The sequence below is a fragment of the Mytilus galloprovincialis genome, chromosome 9 (genome assembly GCF_965363235.1).
Source record: "Mytilus galloprovincialis chromosome 9, xbMytGall1.hap1.1, whole genome shotgun sequence".
Lineage (NCBI taxonomy): Eukaryota > Metazoa > Mollusca > Bivalvia > Mytilida > Mytilidae > Mytilus > Mytilus galloprovincialis.
Window position 1 is genome coordinate 56,975,646 of NC_134846.1, and position 21,638 is coordinate 56,997,283.

Sequence of the window (21,638 nt, forward strand, 5' to 3'; positions counted from 1 at the left end):
TTCTGGCCTTTGTTATTCTTGTATTTTCTTAATTTTAGATTACAAGTGTGATGTCTATGTTTATTGAACTACTATATATCTTTGTAACGGTCTAGCTGAAGCCACACTGAGGATGTGGGAATTTTTATCGCTGTGTTCACCCTTAGGCTGTTTAATGCTCTTTGGTTGGGTTGTCTCTTTGACACATTCTCTGTTTCCATTCTCAATTTTAACTATCAATTCTCAAAAACTTTTTTGTGGCAATTAAATGCACCTCCATGAAAGAAAAGGAAATAGGAGGCACTCTAAAGAGTTAACATTTTGATAAAAAGCCAATAAAAGTTCAACAATGTACATTTATATCTGATGATTTTATTTGTTCTTAAATTTACAACCTTTAAAAGGTTAATCTTGTCATGACAATTAAGAATATAACAGTTCTATGTGTCACAGTGTGGGGATCTGAATAGTTATTATGATATTAAAACAATTAATGATATGAAAGAGGTTGGGCATGACCCCAGGGACAAAGCCTATAGTTGACTAGAAAGGTCTGATCAAGGCAATTTAGAAGAAATAGGTGGTCATGCAACGTTTCCTAAAATCATTTAGTTTACATAGATATCACTGTTTAAGGTCATAAGTCATCTTCCATGGTATAGGACACATTGACTTGAAATTGTACACCCATGTCATAACTTTCTATCAAAGGATTGAAAAGTTTATGATGAATACATAAAAATGTCCAAGCAAATCAACTTTTACAACGCAAGGTTTCATGATGGTCGTGATTTGTGATACAGAGTCTTATAGCTATTCATCTTCATAACAAATATCAAAAGTCAATGACAAAAGACGACAGTATTCAGGATTGGAAGTCTCAAATTGTATGAGAACCAATAGAACAAATAATTTTGAAAATAAGACTCACTTTATCAAAACATTACAGATTTTTTCATCAAAACATTATATTTCACTACATCAAAACATGAGATTTCTACTCAAAACATTATGACTAACTTCATCAAAAACATTACGATTTACTTCACCAAAATATTATGGCTCACTTCATCAAAACATTACAACTCTCTTCATTCAAACATATTGACTCACCTCATAAAAAACATACGACTTATTTCATCAAAACAATACGACAATTCATCAAAACATTACCACTCACTTCATAAAAATATTACCACTAATTTCATCAAAACACATTGCATCACTTCATACAAACATTAAGACTTATTTCATCAAGAAAACATCTATAGCATGCATACAAATGAATAAATTTATACATGAGTTCATAATCAGGTCATCCAATAAATGAATTTCGTAATTGTGCAAAATAAAAAATACTTTTGTTAAATCTGATCTTTCAGAATATAACATTTAACACATTTACAATAAACATGCATTTTAACCCTTTGGTGTATCGCTGATACACATCTGGTATTGTTTAATACTGTAAAGAAAACATATGGCACATTTTAAGAATTTGTTTTCCATGTTGGCTTCAATCCATCAGGTATTACACATGGTATACAACATTTCAACTTCCTTAGCATATGAATCATTGTCAGCACAGGGAGTTTCCAAGATCATTGGAATGTGGTTAAACCTTGGACAGTTCATAATTCGATTAAATCCAGCCTTTCCAATGTGACCTTTCCCAATATTTTCATGACGATCAAGATGGCAGCCAAGTTTACCTAAAAATATATATGAAATAACTCCTTGCGTACATTTTCCAGAGAATGGATAAGATAATTTAATAATTATAATAGGAAATGATGGTTTTGTTCACCACATAACTGAGTTAAATCAAAGAGCTGAAAGCTCTGAAGAAAAATGACGCCACTGTCTCTAATATTGGGATAGTTTTTATGCAAGTCTTGATTTTCACATACCGTAATTAGTTTAACAATGCAACATGTCTCGTAAGCATATAATTGATATTCGTATATGTGTGTGTGTGTGAAGTAAAGGTGACAACTTGCTGTTTTTTAAGACAAATGAATAGGTCAAGACTACCTGAATTGTACAAATAAATACCGTAGAAAGGCTTGTATATTTCTCACTGGCACATAGTCTGAATCCGGGTCCGTTCATGCCCACTCATGTTCGCCCCTTTCACTTTCACACCCTACATGTTCGCACCCAATCTTAATTGGTTTTGTGTTTAATAACTCTGTAAGCAAGTGTTTTCTTATAAATATAATTGTTGTCATTGTCTCAAAATAAAGTGAGACAGCATTTTTTTTTGTGTTGAATAAATCTTAATCATGTTTTAGATAGCGTATTGTTAAAAATTATAATAATCCTTTCTAAATAAAGTGGTATTTTGTCAACGTTTTATTTTGTGTTGAATAACTCTTAATCATGTTTTGTTAGTGTATTGCTATAACTTTGTTTCATTGACTTCTTTCAAAATGAAGTGAGATTCTGACTATGTTTTTTTCTGTGTGTTGAATAGATTTTATCATGTTTTGGTTATAATAGTGGATTGCTATATTTTGGTTCCTATATTTTATTGTTTCGTTGTTTCAGATCAAAGGGACCAAGCTGTTAAACATGTTAAAAACAATTATCTTTTGTGTTTTTCCTTAAAAATCTTCAATGTTTTACTCATACCAAGCTATAAATACATTCAGTATTTACACCAAAGCAATTTAAAACAACAATCATGATTTTCCAATTATTCAACTTGAATTTGAATTAAAATTGGGCGCGAATGAGTAGAGTGCAAACGGACCTTGGGTGCGAACGTGCGAGGTGCGAACGTGTAGGGTGCGGAAGTGTATTGGGCGCGAACAGACCTGATACCACATAGTCTGAACCCCCTTCTCCCACAAAATATTAAGTAAATAATCTTTTTGTTACTGTTATCAAAGATCTAATGAAACTCAGGTAATTTCAAACATTTGTCAAAGAATTCTAGTCAAACCGGCACCTGGTTAAAATGGCACCTGGACAAATCAGCACCTGGTTAAATCGACACCTCATTTAGTCAATTCGTCACCCATGTTAAATATAAATTTTAACAGTATTTTAAGCAAAAAGAGTAAAAAATAAGTAAGGGGTTGCCAGAATTTTTTTCAGTATTTAAGCAAAAAGAGTTTAATACTAACTTTCACATTTTTGGGTGTTCATGTACATTTTGTATATATTTATTTTTCTCATTTTAATGACTTTTTTGGTGTATTTTTAATGATATATATGTTACAGTGAATTTGTATAATCAGTGATTATATAGAATCCCTGAAATTTTCAGGGATTATGTAGAATCACTGGCTAGTTTAGGGATTATATATAATCACTAAAATTTTCAGGGATTATGTATAATCACTAGAAAATACATCAGGGATTCTACATAATAACTGAAATGAAGAAATAGTTTTATTTATAAAGAAAATGAATAAAATTGAAATTATTTATTCTATAAAATCACATCAAAACATCATTATAAAGTAACATAAATTGTAAAATGTTAAGCACAATATATCAAAATAATTACCTAATTTTTTTTAAATGTTTATTACCACAATATCCACATTTTAGAAAACCTTTTCCTGTACATATCGAATCAGATTTTAACGACACGCCTAAGTGAAATAAAGTGTTCAGTAAAACATCTGAAGGAACCCCCCCCCAACAAAAGATGGGAATTTGCAACCTTGAACTGGTTCGAACAAGAAAAATACCATATTTTGTAGTCAGGCGATATCCTTTTTCAGACTTTTTTAAAACAATTGTCATTATGTTTTTCGGGTTTCCCTTTCCTTTTTTAACATGTGGAATTGCTATGAGAATATTACACCAAATGCAAGCTTCCTCTAAAATTTGTTTCTATGTGTCAATCCAAAGTTCTACCTGTTTTTCCTACATTTAGATACCTAAGTTCTCACAGTTTGAATGTCTTGTTCATTTAAACAAAAACAAAACCACACAAAACAGATGTTCCATAAGCTTCTTCACCATTTGTTTTACATGTATCACAAATAACATGCTTTGTGGATTTAAAAATAGAGTAGAAATAAGGCATTTAGTTTTCTCGTTTGAATTGTTTTACATTGTCATTTCGGGGCCTTTTATAGCTGACTATGCGATATGGGCTTTGCTCATTGTTGAAGGCCGTACGGTGATCTATAGATGTTAATTTCTCTGTCATTTTGGTCTCTTGTGGACAGTTGTCTCATTGGCAATAACACCACATCTTCTTTTTACCTGAATATTCATTTGACGCTGGCTTTTAATAAACAAACAATACATGTAAAGCTATTGCTATAAAGGGAATGTTGATATTATTAATTTTGAAGTCTTGAACCGTATCTCGAAACCCTGTGTTGGTTATATCTTTTAGATCATCCTCTGTGTTTAAAAGAAAAATTATTTCATCTGGCAAGGAATTAAAGGCATCAAACAAAGGATCATTAAATTATTCATAATCCCTGAAATCATATTAGGGAATTTGTAGAATAATTATTAAAATGTTCAGTGATTATGTAAAATCACTGGTTATTTTCAGGGATTATATATAATTATTAATGATTTTAGTAATTCTACATATTCCCTGAAAAATCAGGGATTCTACATAATCCCTGATTATACAAATTCACTGTAACATATATATATGAGTAGTCAAAATAATTATTACGTCTGGCAAAGCTTTTTTAATTTTATTCTGGGACACCTTTCTATGACCGCAAGGCTATGTTAATTTTTTTCTGGGACGCCTTCCTACGAACTTCATAGGAAGACATCACAGAAAAAAAATTAAATAGCCTTGCCAGACGTCATAATTATTTGGACTAATACATGAGATATTGGATATGTTTATGCATTATTTAAACCAGTTGAGCATTTTACAGGATTGTTTGTTTAATGCTTTTTAAACTTTACTGAAAAAACCCACCTTAAATTTGCTTATTATTTGGCATGAAAGTTGATTTATTGAAAGGGACTCATAGTTTTCCATTTTATTTTAATAATTGTCTAATTGTTAAAACAACAGCTTGGGTAAGGGCTTCGTTGTTTACCTTTATACACAACATCATATTCACTATGTACTTGGTAACAGTTATTAATTAATTGAATAGAAAATATTATAACAAATATTATTGGATGCCGAATTGACGTCAAATAGGTGCCGATTTGACTAGATGCCAATTTAACCAGGTGCCGACTTGACTTGAATGTACGTTTCAATTCCTCTGCGATCGTTTGCGGTATTTTCTTGAGAAAAACCTATTTTCCATCATCAAAGAGAAGAAGAAACTGCTTGAAAATGATTCTGGAACGCTTCATGATTGTTAAAATAAGTTAAATTCACTCAAAAAACAATTTTAAAACTTGCGATGTTTAAACAGGAAGTTTCAAAAGCACGTGTAAAAGAAGAAATTAACCGGTGAAAGTGGAAATCCGTACATAACAGATATCACTATAGTACGACTTTGAAAGCAAAACAGTTCCATCCTTTTGTAAAACAGTCTTTAATATACCTATCACATTAATGTTTGAAGGGTCTTAAGCTTTTTCAAACCATAAAAGTCGGTATGAAACACCAAAACGGAATGAACAATAACCGATTACGTTTTGTAGTTTACAAATTCTAAACTGGTTCCCGTCAAACTACAACACTTTGTTCGAGTGTAGTGGAATACAAGCAGAAACCAGTTAGTTTGTAAACTGGTTCCTGGCTGATTACTACACAATGACCTCTCATGCATAATGATAACACAAGCAAATTCCAGTTTGTATAGAAAATAGTAAATACGAAACCAAGCGCGGTAGGCAGAGAAATGTAATGAAGTTCAGGTCGCCAGTTATGGAACAATGACTGCGTCATTTTCCAAAAAAAATGTTTCTGTATATTTTTCAGCAAAGAAATCAAATTGAGAATGGAAATGGGGAAAGTGTCAAAGAGACAACAACCCGACCAAATAAAAAACAACAGCAGAGGGTCACCAACAGGTCTTCAATGTAGCGAGAAATTCCCGCACCCGGAGGCGTCCTTCAGCTGGCCCCTAAACAAATATATACTAGTCCAGTGATAATGAACGCCATACTAATTTCCAAATTGTACACAAGAAACTAAAATTAAAATAATACAAGACTAACAAAGGCCAGAGGCTCCTGACTTGGGACAGGCGCAAAAATGCGGCGGGGTTAAACATGTTTGTGAGATCTCAACCCTCCCCCTATACCTCTAACCAATGTAGAAAAGTAAACGCATAACAATACGCACATTAAAATTCAGTTCAAGAGAAGTCCGAGTCTGATGTCAGAAGATGTAACCAAAGAAAATAAACAAAATGACAATAATACATAAATAACAACAGACTACTAGCAGTTAACTGACATGCCAGCTCCAGACTTCAATTAAACTGAAAGACTTTTTAGAATTCAGAAAAATTAATGAAACATTGTGGGTATTCCAAGGAAAAGGTAGGTTTTTTTTTGGCAACATGTTTTTATACCCCACCACAAATAATTCTTACCATCATTTGTAATAGAATGATATTTTCCCCCATATTACCGATGGAGAAATATCATGCGCTGTCAAACCATTCCAGTAAAATTTTCATGAAATAGCCCTTATGTGTAGAATGACTCAATGTATATTGCAATATTTAAAAATGTGCATTTTAATTTTGTAAGGTGTATACAGTAACCACATAGATAATAATGCACTTACATCAGTTTCACAATAACAAAAAAATCCACTAAAGGTGTAATACCACCATTGATTTTCCCCTATTAGTCTTTATTAAATTTGCACTTTTCAAATAAATGTGCAGAATTTATCTTTGATTCAAATAAAGAAATACTTGGCATGAGTAAAGTTTTATCCTGTCCAGTACTATAAAAAAAAATTCACATAACATTTCATTGCATATAAGAAAATAACCATCACTGAAAATTAACCAATAAAATTTCTCCCCATATTTTATCTGTGTACAAGGTTTAGTCACCATGTAACCTCAAGATTACAAAATATTCTATAGAAATCCCAAATAAAAAAATAATGGTGCTTTGAAATACCTAAGACATATGTTCATGACACAGAAATGTTTAACTGCAATAAAATGTAGGATTAATTACCTACAACTGTCAAATTCAAGGGAATATTTTTTTTAGACCTATTTTCGTATACAACCGTACCATGATTTGGTGGTATTACACCTAAACCTGTATTCTGGTCAACTTTGCCAGCTGGTGTATTGATTTTATTATTTTTTTTAATTCTTCTTTCCATTAACATATACTGTGGCTGCTATCATAGCTACAGAAACTGCTGCAGAGAAAGGTTGTAGCTCTCTTTTGATTTCAATTGACCCATTTGATTCTAAATATTTACTTAATTCTGAAACTAGAAAGATAATTTCCAAAAATGCTGAGAAAAGATACACTGCTCTTCTAGGTCAAGTATTCTAAAAAGATGAATTGTATGTCCTATTTTCATTTTTATACAAATAGCGTACCTTTTGAATCATTTATATGCAAAGCTTTTAAATACTGGAATCCAACTATTGATTCAAAATCTGATAACATCTGATTGAATCCTTCTTCTGTAGAGAGGTCAAATCCTGAGAAAAAAAACAAATTTAAACTATTAAACTGGCAAGTGAGCAAATGTGTTGTTTGGTAGTAAAAAGAGCTGTCATAAATATTTTATCCATTGAACCCTGAACAGTTGGGGCAAGTATGGACACAACATTCAAGCTTTATACAGCTCTGAATTTGGATTTAAATAGTTGACACAACATAGGTTTCTGACACAGAATGAATGTGGTCTAAGAACTTAAACTTAAAAACTTAAAAATTTTAAATTGGACATTTACCTATTATGGTCCAATATCTAAAATCTAAATACATGGTTAGATTCAGCATATCAAAGAACCCAAAGAATTCAATTTTTGATGAAATCAAATAAAGTTCAATTTTGGACCCTTTACACCTCAATGTGGACCAATTTGATAACCGGGCCCAAATATCAAAAATCTAAATACATGGTTCGATTCAGCATACCGGTATATCAAAGAACCCCATATATTCAATTTTTGTTGAAATCACACAAAGTTTAATTTTAGACCCAGATTTGGACCAACTTGAAAACTGGACCTATAATCAAAAATCTAAATACATGTTTAGATTCAGCATATATCAAAGAACCCCATATATTCAATTTTTGTTGAAATCACACAAAGTTTAATTTTGGACCACGATTTGGACCAACTTGAAAACTGAACCTATAATCAACAAGAATGTGTCCAAAGTACACGGATGCCCCACTCGCACTATCATTTTCCATGTTCAATGGACCGCGAAATTGGATAAACAAGAATGTGTCCTCAGTACACGAATGCCCCACTCGCACTATCATTTTCTATGTTCAGTGGACCGTGAAATTGGGGTAAAATCTCTAATTTGGCATTAAAATTATAAAGATAATATCATAGGGAACATGTGTACTAAGTTTCAAGTTGATTGGACTTCAACTTCATCATAAACTACCTTGACCAAAAACTTTAACCTGAAACATGCACTTTCATTTTCTATGTTCAGTGGACCGTGAAATTGGGGTCAAAAGTTTAATTTGGCTTTAATATTAGAAAGATCATATCATAAGGAACATGTGTACTAAGTTTCAAGTTGATTGAACTTCAACTTCATCATAAACTACCTTGACCAAAAACTTTAACCTGAAACATGCACTTTCATTTTCTATGTTCAGTGGACCGTGAAATTGGGGTCAAAAGTTTAATTTGGCTTTAATATTAGAAAGATCATATCATAAGGAACATGTGTACTAAGTTTCAAGTTGATTGAACTTCAACTTCATCATAAACTACCTTGACCAAAAACTTTAACCTGAAACATGCACTTTCATTTTCTATGTTCAGTGGACCGTGAAATTGGGGTCAAAAGTTTAATTTGGCTTTAATATTAGAAAGATCATATCATAAGGAACATGTGTACTAAGTTTCAAGTTGATTGAACTTCAACTTCATCAAAAACTACCTTGACCAAAAACTTTAACCTGAAACATGCACTTTCATTTTTTATGTTCAGTGGACCGTGAAATTGGGGTCAAAAGTTTAATTAGGCTTTAAAATAAGAAAGATCATATCATAAGGAACATGTGTACTAAGTTTCAAGTTGATTGGTCTTCAACTTCATCAAAAACTACCTTGACCAAAAACTTTAACCTGAAGTGGGACAGACGAACGGACGCACAGACCAGAAAACATAATGCCCCTCTACTATCGTAGGTGGGGCATAAAAATCTAAATACATGTTTAGATTCAGCTTATCAAAGAACCCCAAGGATTTAATTTTTGTTGAAATCAAACAAAGTTTAATTTTGACCCTGATTTGGACAAACTTGAAAACTGGGCCCATAATCAAAATTCTTAATACATGTTTAGATTCAGCATATCAAAGAACCCCAAGGTTTCAATTTTTTTTGAAATCAAACAAAATTAATTTTGACCCCGATTTGGACCAACTTGAAAACTGGGCCCATAATCAAAAATCTAACTACATGTTTAGAATCAGCATATTAAAGAACCCCAACAATTCAATTTTTGTTAAAATCAAACTAAGTTTAATTTTGGACCCTTTGGATCTTAATGTAGACCAATTTGAAAACGGGACCAAAAATTAAGAATCTACATACACAGTTAGATTTGGCATATCAATGAACCCCAATTATTCAATTTTTGATAAAATCAAACAAAGTTTAATTTTGGACCCTTTGGGCCCCTAATTCCTAAACTGTTGGAACCAAAACTCCCAAAATCAATCCAAACCTTCCTTTTATGGTCATAAACCTTGTGTTTAAATTTCTTAGATTTCTATACTTATACTAAATTTATGGTGCGAAAACCAAGAAAAATGCTTATTTGGGCCCCTTTTGGCCCCTAATTCCTAAACTGCTGGGACCAAAACTCCCAAAATCAATCCCAAAAATCAATCCCAACCTTCCTTTTGTGTTCATAAACCTTGTGCTTAAATTTCATAGATTTCTATTTAGAATGAAATTCAAAACAGTGTGGCTGTGGCCATTGATTGACACATTAAATTCATCCATTGACTGGGACAATTTAGGTGAACGTTTGTATGTAAACACCACTTCTCACTATGTACTTTTTAAAGACACTTAAACTATGGGGTCACCAAAGGTTCTCAACACCTTAATAAAGTAATTCGAAAAATTAATCAGAAATAACACGATGTTTTGATTTATATCAATTATATAAATCAAAACATAAAGGTTATTCCTGATTAATTTTTCGAATTATTTTATAATTAAAGGCGTTATAAAGAAACCTTTGGTGACTCCACAGTTTAAATGTCTATCGTAGGTACGTCGTGAACAGTGGTCGTTACAGACAAACGTTCACGTAAATTGTCCCAGTCAATGGATGAATTTAATGTGTCAATCAATGGCCACAGCCACACTGTTTTGAATTTCATTCTACTTATACTAAAGTTATTGTTCGAAAACCAAGAAAAATTTGTAAGGGTTCCACGGAACCCAGTGTCTCGCCTACTTTTGCTGTTAATCGCAGACTCAACAAAAATGAGGAAAAACATCAATAAAAATTTCCCTCTCGATACTGTCTTTTGATTGAAAGAAGCTTCCAAGTTTGGTAAAAAAAAAACTTTAACTGCAGACTGTATGTAATGTTAACTGGAAGAAAAACTAAGTCCATTTATAAGTAAAATACGGAAAAAGTGATTTTTTTTTACAAAATTTACTTCTGAATAATATCTTATGATCAGAAACAAGCTTTTGTTTAAGTTTGGTAGAAATCCAGGATAGTTTAAGAACATTATAAAAATTTTAAAAACTTAAACCACAGAGTGAATGTTTTGTTTCTGGCAAAAAAACGAAGTCCATTTATAAGTAAAATACGGAAAAAATGGAATTTTATTTTTACAAAATTTACTTCTGGATACTTTCTTATGATCATATTAAAACAAGCTTCTGTCCAAGTTTGGTAGAAATTCAGTATAGTTTAAGAAAGTTATTAAAATTTCAAAAACTTTAACCACAGAGTGAATATTTGTGGACGCCGCCGCCGACGATGATGACGACGCCAACGGAATGTAGGATCGCTTAGTCTCGCTTTTTCGACTAAAGTCGAAGGCTCGACAAAAATGCTTATTTGGGCCCTTTTTTGGCCCCTAATTCCTAAACTGTTGGGACCCAAACTCCCAAAATCAATCCCAACCTTCCTTTTGTGGTCATAAACCTTGTGTTTAAATTTCATAGATTTCTATTTACTTAAACTAAAGTTATAGTGTGATAACCAATGTGTTTTCCCGCCCTTATTGTTAAGAAACTGCAATAATCATCTGACTTTCTGACAACCAGCGACATGCAGTGTTGGACATGATCCAATGAAGCCTTTCACAGAATACAATTACGAGAAGACTGAAGTTGTAGCCTCTACAATAACACAAATCATCCCCAAATTAAACCAAAATGGATCATTTAATGATAAGCCACATCCCGGGGTACAAAAAGCAAGAAACGCTCAGCAAGACCGATACATTTGGTCTTTAACATATCCGATATCAACTCTGCTGGCTGTCAAAAGTCACGAGACTTCAATGGTAGTCACGGTAGAACCTTTGGAGCAATTTCAGTAAAGCACCATTTGCGCAGAAATTGTTAAAGAGCACCACAGTCTTTCCTTAGTGACATCTAAATGGCCATCTGGCAGTTACATAGACATTTGGCACCGGACGCCTTGTCCAAAAGTCATGCTTTTCCCCGGATTTTAGTCAGATCGAGCAAATTTTGCATCAGATTTGACATGGTTTAAAAGATGAAAACCACCACCAATATCATAAAGTCAGCTTGAGTTTGCTTTGCGGGACAAGTGGAATAACATTCATCAGTATCACATTAAATGTCAGGGATGATCAATTCAACAACGCTGTCGAGATTGCGTTGCACCACAGGGTTGTAACATTTTTTGTTAGGTCTGTGAGTTGATGATTCGACATTGGATGATTCTTTTACCTATTGCGCCCAAAAGATGACAATGAAGCATTTTTGATTGATATCGATCGATTGTTAATATTGTTAAGTTTTAAGAACAAATTATTTTGAAAGATTATCATTTCTAATATAAATTTTATTTTTGAAAAACCAAGTGTTGCATTTTCATTGGCACTCAGTATATATGCACATCAATATGTATAAGGCTTAATAGTTATATTAAATGTCAAATATTAATTGTCAAATTAACATTTAAACATGACGTGCACATTTACTATGTTATAAAATACATATGTACCTTCGCTCATTCCAAAGATTAAAATTCACAGGGACTGCAATTAAGTACATTTTGCCTTAAAAAAAAATATTTTAAGCCCTGTAGTATGGTCATGTGTTAGTTCAATATGCCGAACCTCTTCAGCAGTCTTTAGCAATTTCGTAATGTTTTCGGTTTTCATGGAATTTGGTGTTAATGGCAGATCCCTAATAGCCTCTGATAAACTTAATAATCAATTTTTTTTCTGGACACATGTTGTATACTTGTAGACACTTTTCTATTGTTATAGACAGTTTGCTGACCACTTAACATCTTTACATTTTAAATCATTGCATTGAGAATATGTATCATGAATTACAGCTCATCACAATGAAGTTTGGTACCTGAAAACACAAAAGTTGTGATTGTTACTATCCATGCATAATGTGAAAAGAGAGTATTAATATGATTAAAATGTCTTACCGGCAGCAAAAGCATGACAAGTATCAAGACAGACACCCATCCTGGATTTGTCCTTCACTCTGTCTATAATTCCTTTCAATTCCTCAAACTTTCCTCCGATTGTGTGGCCTTGACAGCTCATGTTCTCCAGAACTGTAACAAACAATAAATCAATAGATTTCTTCATAACTACTTTCATGATTTTTCTTAGAAATAATGCCACCTAAATTAATTTCCCAATATGTTGTACAAGAGTTTGAGCATAACAATACAAAGGTTTAAAGATGTTTTGGAAAAAATTCACACTGAGCTCCAGTTTTAGTTTCACTGCAATAAAATTAAATATCACTATTTTGCATAATTTCCTTTTTTTTAATTTTTTTAAATAGATTATTTTTCAAATCATGCTTCTTGCTTGAGATAGAAAATTATCCCAGAAACTATGGGTGTAAATAACTTCAATGTAAACATCAAAAGTTCATATACAAAATAGGGATAAAAAGATTTCTGTTTCAATGGTCTTTCAAACTTGTTTTTCTGTCTGTTCAATGAGATTGAAGCTAATAAACACCCTCTCCTTTGAAAAAAACATCAATATAAATCTATAATTGTTTATTAAGATAAATTTGCCTGACTGTATGCTATGTTAAGGAAACTTTTCTAATCTAAAAAGTCTGACCTGTAATGACACCACTGGTTTTAGAATGGGCAATATCTATGCTGGCAGCAATGTTATCCAGACATTTTTCTACACTAATTTTCCCACATGTTGAACCTGAAACAAACACGAGAGATATTTTATAAATGTAAGCATATTGAATAAATATTCATATTTCATGAAACAAAAATGTTAAACCATTTCACAATTCAATAGAGCTTGCTTTATCAATTAAGTTCTGTTAACACATAGTTGAAAAGAAAAGAAAATTAAAAAGTATCATTAACAATTTTGTGACAAAAAGGAAATAATTCACAATTTCAAGCTAATTGTTTCCAGCTTTATTCTTTATAACCAGGTGCTCCACAGGGTGCAGCTTTATACAACCGCATAAGTCGAACCCTGAACAGTTGGGGCAAGTATGGACACATTTGGTTTCAGAAAAAAACATTGTGCATATAAAGGGAAAAGAAGTGCCTCTACATGCTCATACAGCCAAGATTGACAACTAAAAATTCTATAATAGGTTATTTTCTTATTTTAAAATTTTTACAATGGAATTTTTACCTGGATGGAAATTAAATATTGTTAATCCTAACTTTTCACATCTCTGTAAGTCATCTATTAGTAAGTCTCTACTTTTGTGTAATGTATTCTCATCAGGTGAGCCTAGATTCATCAGGTAAGAACCATGAGGTACTATGTACTGTGGAAGGTACCCATACTCCTGTCAATAAATAAATCAAGATGAATATACAAGATTAGAATTAGATATGAAAATATTTGCAACAAAATAATAACAATTTTAATATTACAAGACAGTCTATTGAGATAATTGGAATCTTTTTGTCAATAGTTCTGCCTCACTGAGACTCTCTTAGTCATTTCGTTTATTGGTATTTTTTTCTTTTTTCAACTATTTTGCCTTCTTTCTCCATGCAATGTTTTTATTGGGGGTTCTGTTTCCAAATTTTTTAGGTGTTTCTGTAGTAAACAAAACGTTCAAGTATCATATTGTTGTGAATTTAAAACATCTTGTCTGTTCCAAGTCATGTGTAAAGTTTATCAGGATTAAGCAACATTTTAACTTCTCAGTAGTAGGTATTTCAAGAATACACACATTTTTTTTTTCTTCATTATACTAATTAATGAATCCAACCTGACAGGTTTTCCTGAATTTTTCTGCTGCTTCGTCTTCTAATGGTTTACAGGCCCACTGTCTTTGTGACTTCAAAAACAAACCAAATGCAAAGGACTTCATGGCTACTGCTTCCAATACAGACTTGTAAATTCCTCCTACAGTAATGTAATTTCCGATTAGTTCTCTATTATGAAACAATTTATACAAGTATAACATTTTTGGTTGCTATAACACTCACTAAAATATATAAATCATAAAGTTAGATGACATGAAAACAGATACGAGTACGTCATTTCAAACACACATATTTGAACTTCTTTTTCTTTCGATTTCTATTACACCAAAATAAGACAAAATTTCTATAAACAATGACATTTGATATTGAATTTACTTTAGTCTATGTGTGAATCCTTCAAATAAATTCATTAAACAAGTGTATGTTAACTACCACTTGGAAACCAAATTTTAAAGAACAATAAACATGTGTTGTGAAGAGAAATGGACATAAATTCACTTTTATTTAAGATGTATGTATAATTTTTTGTATCAATGTATCAAGAAAAAATAATCCACATTAAAATTAAAAAAGGCAAAAAAGTTGCATATCATGGAAAAAAAGTAAATATGCATGTCATGAACATCCATAAACACTTACTTACCTGCAATAGATACATGAGCTCCAACAAACTTTTCTTGATTCGGGTCTAATCTTCTCTCATCGACTACCACCTCTTCACTTTTCTTCTTCTTTTCTTTTGAGTTTGGTCTTGTGTCCTTTTCTCTATTATCTGTATTACCATCTTTCTTCTTCTTTCCTTTAAAGCTTTCATTTGATTCCTTTCCTTCAACATCAACATCTGATTTTTCTGTCTTTCCATCTGAGATTGAGTGATGGAGATCAATTTTATCATCAATATTTGTGTTTTTCTCTTTTTTTCTTGTGTCAGTATCTGTTTCTTTGATTGTTTTCTCTCCTTTTATTTTCCTTTCTTTAATCTTTGTTTCTGTTCCTAGACTTGAATGTGATATGTTTTTATTTTCTTCTACTTTTTCAACTTTAATCTTGATCTTGCTTGGCCTCCCCCTTTTTCTCACATTTACAATTTCTATTTCCTCCAATTTTCCTTGAGTCTCAATGTCTGAAATATTTTCGGTTTTAATAACATCATCAGTTACAACTTTTTTCTTTCTTTCTTCAGCTTTCTCCTTCTTTCCTTGAACGCTTTTATTTGATCCCTTTTCTTGGACATTACCACCTATTTTTTCTGTCTTTCCTTTTGAAATTGAGATCTTATCATCATCATTAATATTTTTGTTTTCCTCCTTTTTTGGGAGGTCTATGATAGGATCAGCTTCTTGGTTTGTTTTCTCCCCTTTTCCTTTCCTTTCTTGAACTTTACTTTCTGTTCCTAAACATACTGCATTTTCATTTTCTTCTACTTTTTCAACTTTGATCTTGCTTGGCCTCCCTCTTTTTCTTGCATTTACAATTTCTTTTGCAAGGGATTTTAGTTGCTTCACATCATCAGATATATTTTCTGTTTTAATCAAATCATCAGCTGCATCTTTTTTCACACATTCTTCACCTTTCTTCCCTTTTCCTTGGAAGCTTTTATTTGCTTCCTTTTTGTCAACTTCAACATTAAATTTTTCTGTCTTTCCTACTGATATTGAGAGAGGGAGATTGATTTTATCATCAACATTTGGGTTTTCTTCCTCTTTTCTGGTTTCTATAAAAGGTTCTTGGTTAGATTTCTCTCCTTTTCTTTTCCTTTCTTTAACTTTAATTTCTGTTCCTAGACGCGATACATTCTCATTTTGTTCTACTTTTTCAACTTTGATCTTGGTTGGCCTCCCCCTTTTTCTCATATTTACAATTTCTGTTTCTTGTGATTTTGGTTGCTTCACATCATCAGATATATTTTCTGTTTGAATAATTTCATCTGATGCAACTTTTTTCTTTCTTTCTTCAGCTTTCTTCTTATTTTCTTGTAAGCTTTTATTTGATTCCTTTTCTTCAACATCAACACCTAATTTCACTGTCTTTCCTACTGAAATAGAGAGAGGGAGATCCATCGTATCATCATCAATATTTTTGTTTTCACCCTTTTGAGGGGGATCAATGATAGGGTCAGCTTCTTGGTTTGTTTTCTTTGTGGTTCCTTTCTTTTCTTTAACTTTAGTTTCTGTTCCTTGGCTTGATAAGTTTTCATTTCCTTCTACTTTTTCAACTTTGATCTTCCTTGGCCTCCCCCTTTTTTTCGCATTTACAATTTCTGTTTCACGTGATTCTGGTTGCTTCACATCATCAGATATATTTTCTGTTTGAATAACTTCATCTGATGCAACTTGTTTCTTTCTTTCTTCAGCTTTCTTCTTGTTTTCTTGAATGCTTTTATTTGATTCCTTTTCTTCAACATCAACACCTAATTTCACTGTCTTTCCTACTGAAATAGAGAGAGGGAGATCCATCGTATCATCATCAATATTTTTGTTTTCACCCTTTTGAGGGGGAACAATGATAGGGTCAGCTTCTTGGTTTGTTTTCTCTGTGGTGCCTTTCTTTTCTTTAACTTTAGTTTCTGTTCTTTGGCTTGATAAGTTTTCATTTCCTTCTACTTTTTCAACCTTGATCTTGCTTGGCCTCCCGCTTTTTCTCACATTTAAAATTTCTTCTTCAAGCGATTCTTGTTGCTTTCCATTTTCAGAAATATTTTCTGTCTTAACCACTTCAACGGATGCAACTTTTTTTATTCTTCTTTCTGCTTTCTTCTTCTTTCCTCCTAAGCTTTTATTTGATTCCTTTCCTTCAACATCTAATTTTTCTGTCTTTCCCTCCGAGATTGAGAAATGAAGATCAGTTTTATCATCTTCCACATTACTTTGTTCTTTCTTTTTTCTGGTGTCTATTAGAGGATCTGTTTCTTGACTTTTTCTTTTCCTTTCTTGAACTTTACTTTGTGTTCCTCGGTTTGATAAATTTTCATTTTGTTCTACTTTTTCAACTTTGATCTTGCCAGGCCTCCCCTTTTTTCTTGTATTTCCAACATCTGTTTCCTCCAATTTTTCTTGCTCCTTATTGTTAGATACATTATCTGTTTTAATAACAACATGAGATGCATCTTTTTGCACTTTATCTTCTAACTTTGACCTTTGCAGTTTTGTGTCATCTTTACTACTGCTTTCTATATCAAGCAATTTTTTCATTTCTTTTTTCTGTTTTAAAATCTTTTTCTTTTTCACCAATTTTGCAGTATCTTCTAATCTTACTTTGACTGTACCAGGCTTATTTTTTACTTTAACCTTTACTTTGATTTTCATTGTTCTCTTTTTAAGTGTCTTTCTCTTTTTACTTGAAACTGGTGTTTTTACTCTTTCTTGTATATTCTTCACCTGTATTTTTTTAGTTTGAATTCCCTTAATATGTTTTGATTCAACTTCAAAATGTTTACATCCCTCATACTGGCCTTCTATCTCATCCTCTTCTTCATCTGTTGTGAAGCCATCTTCATTACTCAATTCAACTGTACCTAATTTATCTCCATGCTTCTTTCTTCTTCCAAGAGAAGACAACTTTGGCTTCTTAACAACAATTTCTCCATCTGAATCTTCTACTGTCTCTACACGTTTTGATTTTGTCTTCATGTTTACCTAATAATCTGGAAAATAAATGTTGCAAAATTCAAAATACCACTTCCTACACTACATCATTTGTGTACATAACATGACCTTCTGCTGTTGTCTTCTCTATGGTCAGGTTGTTGTCTCTTTGACACATTCCCCATTTCCATTCTCAATTTTATTACAAGCTTTTGCATACATTCTCATTGTATACATGCTTTTCAGAGGATGTTCTTTTGAGTAAAATATGCTTCGTAGATCTGTGAGAAACTTGCAATTTCAGTGTCTAAATAAATGGAAAACATTGAACTTTGGTTACCAAGCCAAACAACACAAATTACACTATCTATATATATCATGTATATGCAGGCAAAATCTTCTCTTCTTTTTTTTGGGCATTATTTTTGTTGTTGTTAAAATTGATTCTCAAGAATTTCCTCTATTTTTCACAATTTTTTGTATAAATCAACTGCTGCTGAAACCCCTAAATACAACATTTTTAGTGTGAGGCCATGGAAAATAAATGTTGGTTTCCCCATAAAAGTGAAAATAGTTACAGCCTGGCAGAAAGGAAAACCTTTTCATTTTTCAATTTTTTTATTGATTCATCTCAGAGTATTTAATTTATTAATTTCTGTGTTTATTTCATGTTTTATTCCCAATATGATGGCATTCAACTATAAACCCCTGAGCATGAACACATAGCCTCGAAAGCCATCTTGGTTTTTTGTCCCCACATATAGACAGAATCGTCATACATAGTCCAAATAATTATCATTTTTATGTCGTCTTGAAAGGCTATTATAATTTTTTGCTTTGACGTCAAAGCAAAAAAATATAATAGCCTTTCAAGATGAAATAATAAGAAACCAGTAGGGCAACGTCGGCAGTTTTCGACCACTTAACGGTAAATTTGATTGTGACGTCAGAGAAAAAACAATGGTCATCTTCACGTTACATGTGAACATCTTTACATATTGGGCATTATTTTCGTTGAAGAAACAATACTTAATTTTTGATAATTGCATTAATAAATTAGTTATGACTATTTTGACGTTGTTAAATATTCGGGTATTTTCAACCATGTTCGGGTATTTTCGACCATGGTCGGACATTTTCGACCACTTTCTAATTTCCTTCTGTCATATCACTGATATCATTATGTTATGGTTCGACCACAGAATCAATTGGTCATGGACTGTTTAATTGATAATTATTTTGCCACCGTAAGTGGAGATAAACGGCCATTTTTAAATAAAACTTCTCAAAGTGATACCGTTCACACGATCGTTACAAGTTTTGATCAGCAACTGATATTTTTCAGGCATGCAGGCTTTAAAAAAAAATCAATGCTGATTTTCTGAAAATTTCGAATTACCTGTTTTAAGCGGATTTCAGAAGAAAAAATGAACCTCTACAACTGCTTGCACGGGGCTTGTGTGAACACTTGTGTGTATTTTCACTGTAGCCTTGAAAAATGTAAAAAAAAAGCGTCCATAGTAACACAAAATATACAAGACTGGTCGAAAATAGGCGAAATATGTGTGAAAGGGATACAAGTTGATTATGGGCAAAATATTTTTTAAAATGCGTCTTTTTTATTCATTTATGTGTTCATTTTAATATTCTCAGGATTTAGCGAACAGTGTCATTAGGTTTTCATGCTTGAACATTATGTGTTTTTTACTGAAATCATTTGTTGAAAGACAGATATTTTTTAACACATGACGTAATATTTGTTTTTATCATGGTGAGACGTTCCACGACAACGGTAATAAATTATGTAAGTTACTACTTCTTTCTGTGAATTGTAGCTAACCTAACCTTCCATGACAAATATTAAGTTCTGCAGATCTGCACGCGGAAAGGATGCGGAAACAATGCCTCGCGTACATGAAATTGCTCCCGAAATGTTCGGTGGTCGAAAACTGCCTCTGGTTGAAAATACCCAACAGTACTCTATAAAATGATATATGCTTCCTAATATTTTTCTATAAAAATCCTTTCAGAAGTGTTTATCAATGCTGGTCTTCTATCACAACATGTATACTAATTTTAAAAGACAAGCGTACAACCATCTTTCTTGGAGAGCATTGTTTTGCTGAAGGTGTTTAAACAAAGTTGGTTGAGTCTTTGACACCCCCCCCCCCTTTTTTTTTTTTTAGTTACTATAACTGCATAGTTTTGTAATGATTGACATTGCACAACATTCAGTGTTTTATTCAGTGAAACTGAATGGACAGTTTTAAAAAGAATCAGGTGGGTTTTTTTTTCCATCTTGATTCTTCTGCAGTGATGAAGATGAAAAAATTTTGAAACACCTGCCTCTGTGCCTCATATCAAAATTATTTACGTTTTTTGTTATCTCAGTCAAAGAATTTCTTATTAACATCATTCAAATCTTTGTATAAGCTATGGAGACAAGTGTCTAATCTAAAAGATCAATGATCCAGAAAACGAAATGCTTACCCGCGGTTTTGTCACCTTTACAAGAAGTCTATTTCAAGAGAGATAACTCTTTTTCGTCTCTTTTTTTCGAAACAAGAGGCGCCTCAGAGTGTAAGTGATAAATTTGTCATGTTAAAATATGTCTGGGCGGACAAATATTACCTGTATAAAAAGTCCATGGTTACAGAATTTACTAGTATATTTGGTCTGATGTTAGTAATATATGTCCCCAGACTAATTTTCCTAGGTAATCATGTCCTATACAATCCTATATTAATAAATTCAATTACATTTAAACCATGGAAATTTAAATGTTATATGTTTTAGTAATGTTTAATAGTTACAAAATCATGGACATGGACTTGATTAACTCAGTAGGGAAAAAAGTCTGGCGGACAAATTTTACTACCGGACCAAATTTACTGTTACAAGAGCACCTTGGAAAGAATTGTCATCATTTTTTAAATGATGATTTGTTAAGCTTTATTGTAGAATGAAATTCAAAACAGTGTGGCTGTGGCCATTGATTGACACATTAAATTCATCCATTGACTATGACAATTTAGGTGAACGTTTGTATGTAACGACCACTTCTCACTATGTACTTTTTAAAGACACTTAAACTATGGGGTCACCAAAGGTTCTCAACACCTTAATAAAGTAATTCGAAAAATTAATCAGAAATAACACGATGTTTTGATTTATATCAATTATATAAATCAAAACATAAAGGTTATTCCTGATTAATTTTTCGAATTATTTTATAATTAAAGGCGTTAAGAAACCTTTGGTGACCCCACAGTTTAAATGTCTATCGTAGGTACGTCGTGAACAGTGGTCGTTACAGACAAACGTTCACGTAAATTGTCCCAGTCAATGGATGAATTTAATGTGTCAATCAATGGCCACAGCCACACTGTTTTGAATTTCATTCTATTAAGTTACATTCATTGGTTTCAACAAAGAAAAGACATATAATTTTATACAATGAATTATAGACCAATGATCCAGAAAATGAAATAATTTGCTTACCCGCGGTTTTGAAAGCTTTTCA

At 32.2% G+C, this 21,638-nt stretch overlaps 1 protein-coding gene across 2 annotated transcripts; it reads right to left on the reverse strand.

The window, feature by feature from the left end:
- Positions 1 to 330: 330 nt before the first annotated feature.
- On the reverse strand, positions 331 to 20,672 carry LOC143045389 (uncharacterized). 2 transcript variants are annotated; one of them, XM_076217846.1, is made up of 8 exons: positions 20,606 to 20,672; positions 15,175 to 18,174; positions 14,534 to 14,670; positions 13,942 to 14,101; positions 13,396 to 13,491; positions 12,738 to 12,869; positions 7,464 to 7,568; positions 331 to 1,691 (listed from the first exon to the last, which is right to left on the reverse strand). In XM_076217846.1, exons 2-8 carry the CDS (start codon positions 18,158 to 18,160, stop codon positions 1,504 to 1,506), a joined length of 3,804 nt encoding a protein of 1,267 aa, XP_076073961.1. In that variant the 5' UTR covers positions 18,161 to 18,174; positions 20,606 to 20,672; the 3' UTR covers positions 331 to 1,503. The 2 variants fall into 2 exon arrangements, with proteins under 2 accessions (XP_076073961.1, XP_076073962.1); XM_076217847.1 differs by lacking the exon at positions 20,606 to 20,672 and adding an exon at positions 20,490 to 20,508.
- Between the last annotated feature and the right edge of the window lie 966 nt (positions 20,673 to 21,638).

What these genes read in the sequence shown, in the direction of transcription:
- LOC143045389 (XM_076217846.1), bottom strand. Translation starts at nt 18,160, where the DNA reads ATGAAGACAAAATCAAAACGTGTAGAGACAGTAGAAGATTCAGATGGA. An exon ending in AGCTCATGTATCTATTGCAG is followed by an intron (nt 14,671 to 15,174) that starts GTAAGTAAGTGT and finishes ACATTACTGTAG; the next exon opens with GAGGAATTTACAAGTCTGTA. An exon ending in AATTCAGGAAAACCTGTCAG is followed by an intron (nt 14,102 to 14,533) that starts GTTGGATTCATT and finishes ATTTATTGACAG; the next exon opens with GAGTATGGGTACCTTCCACA.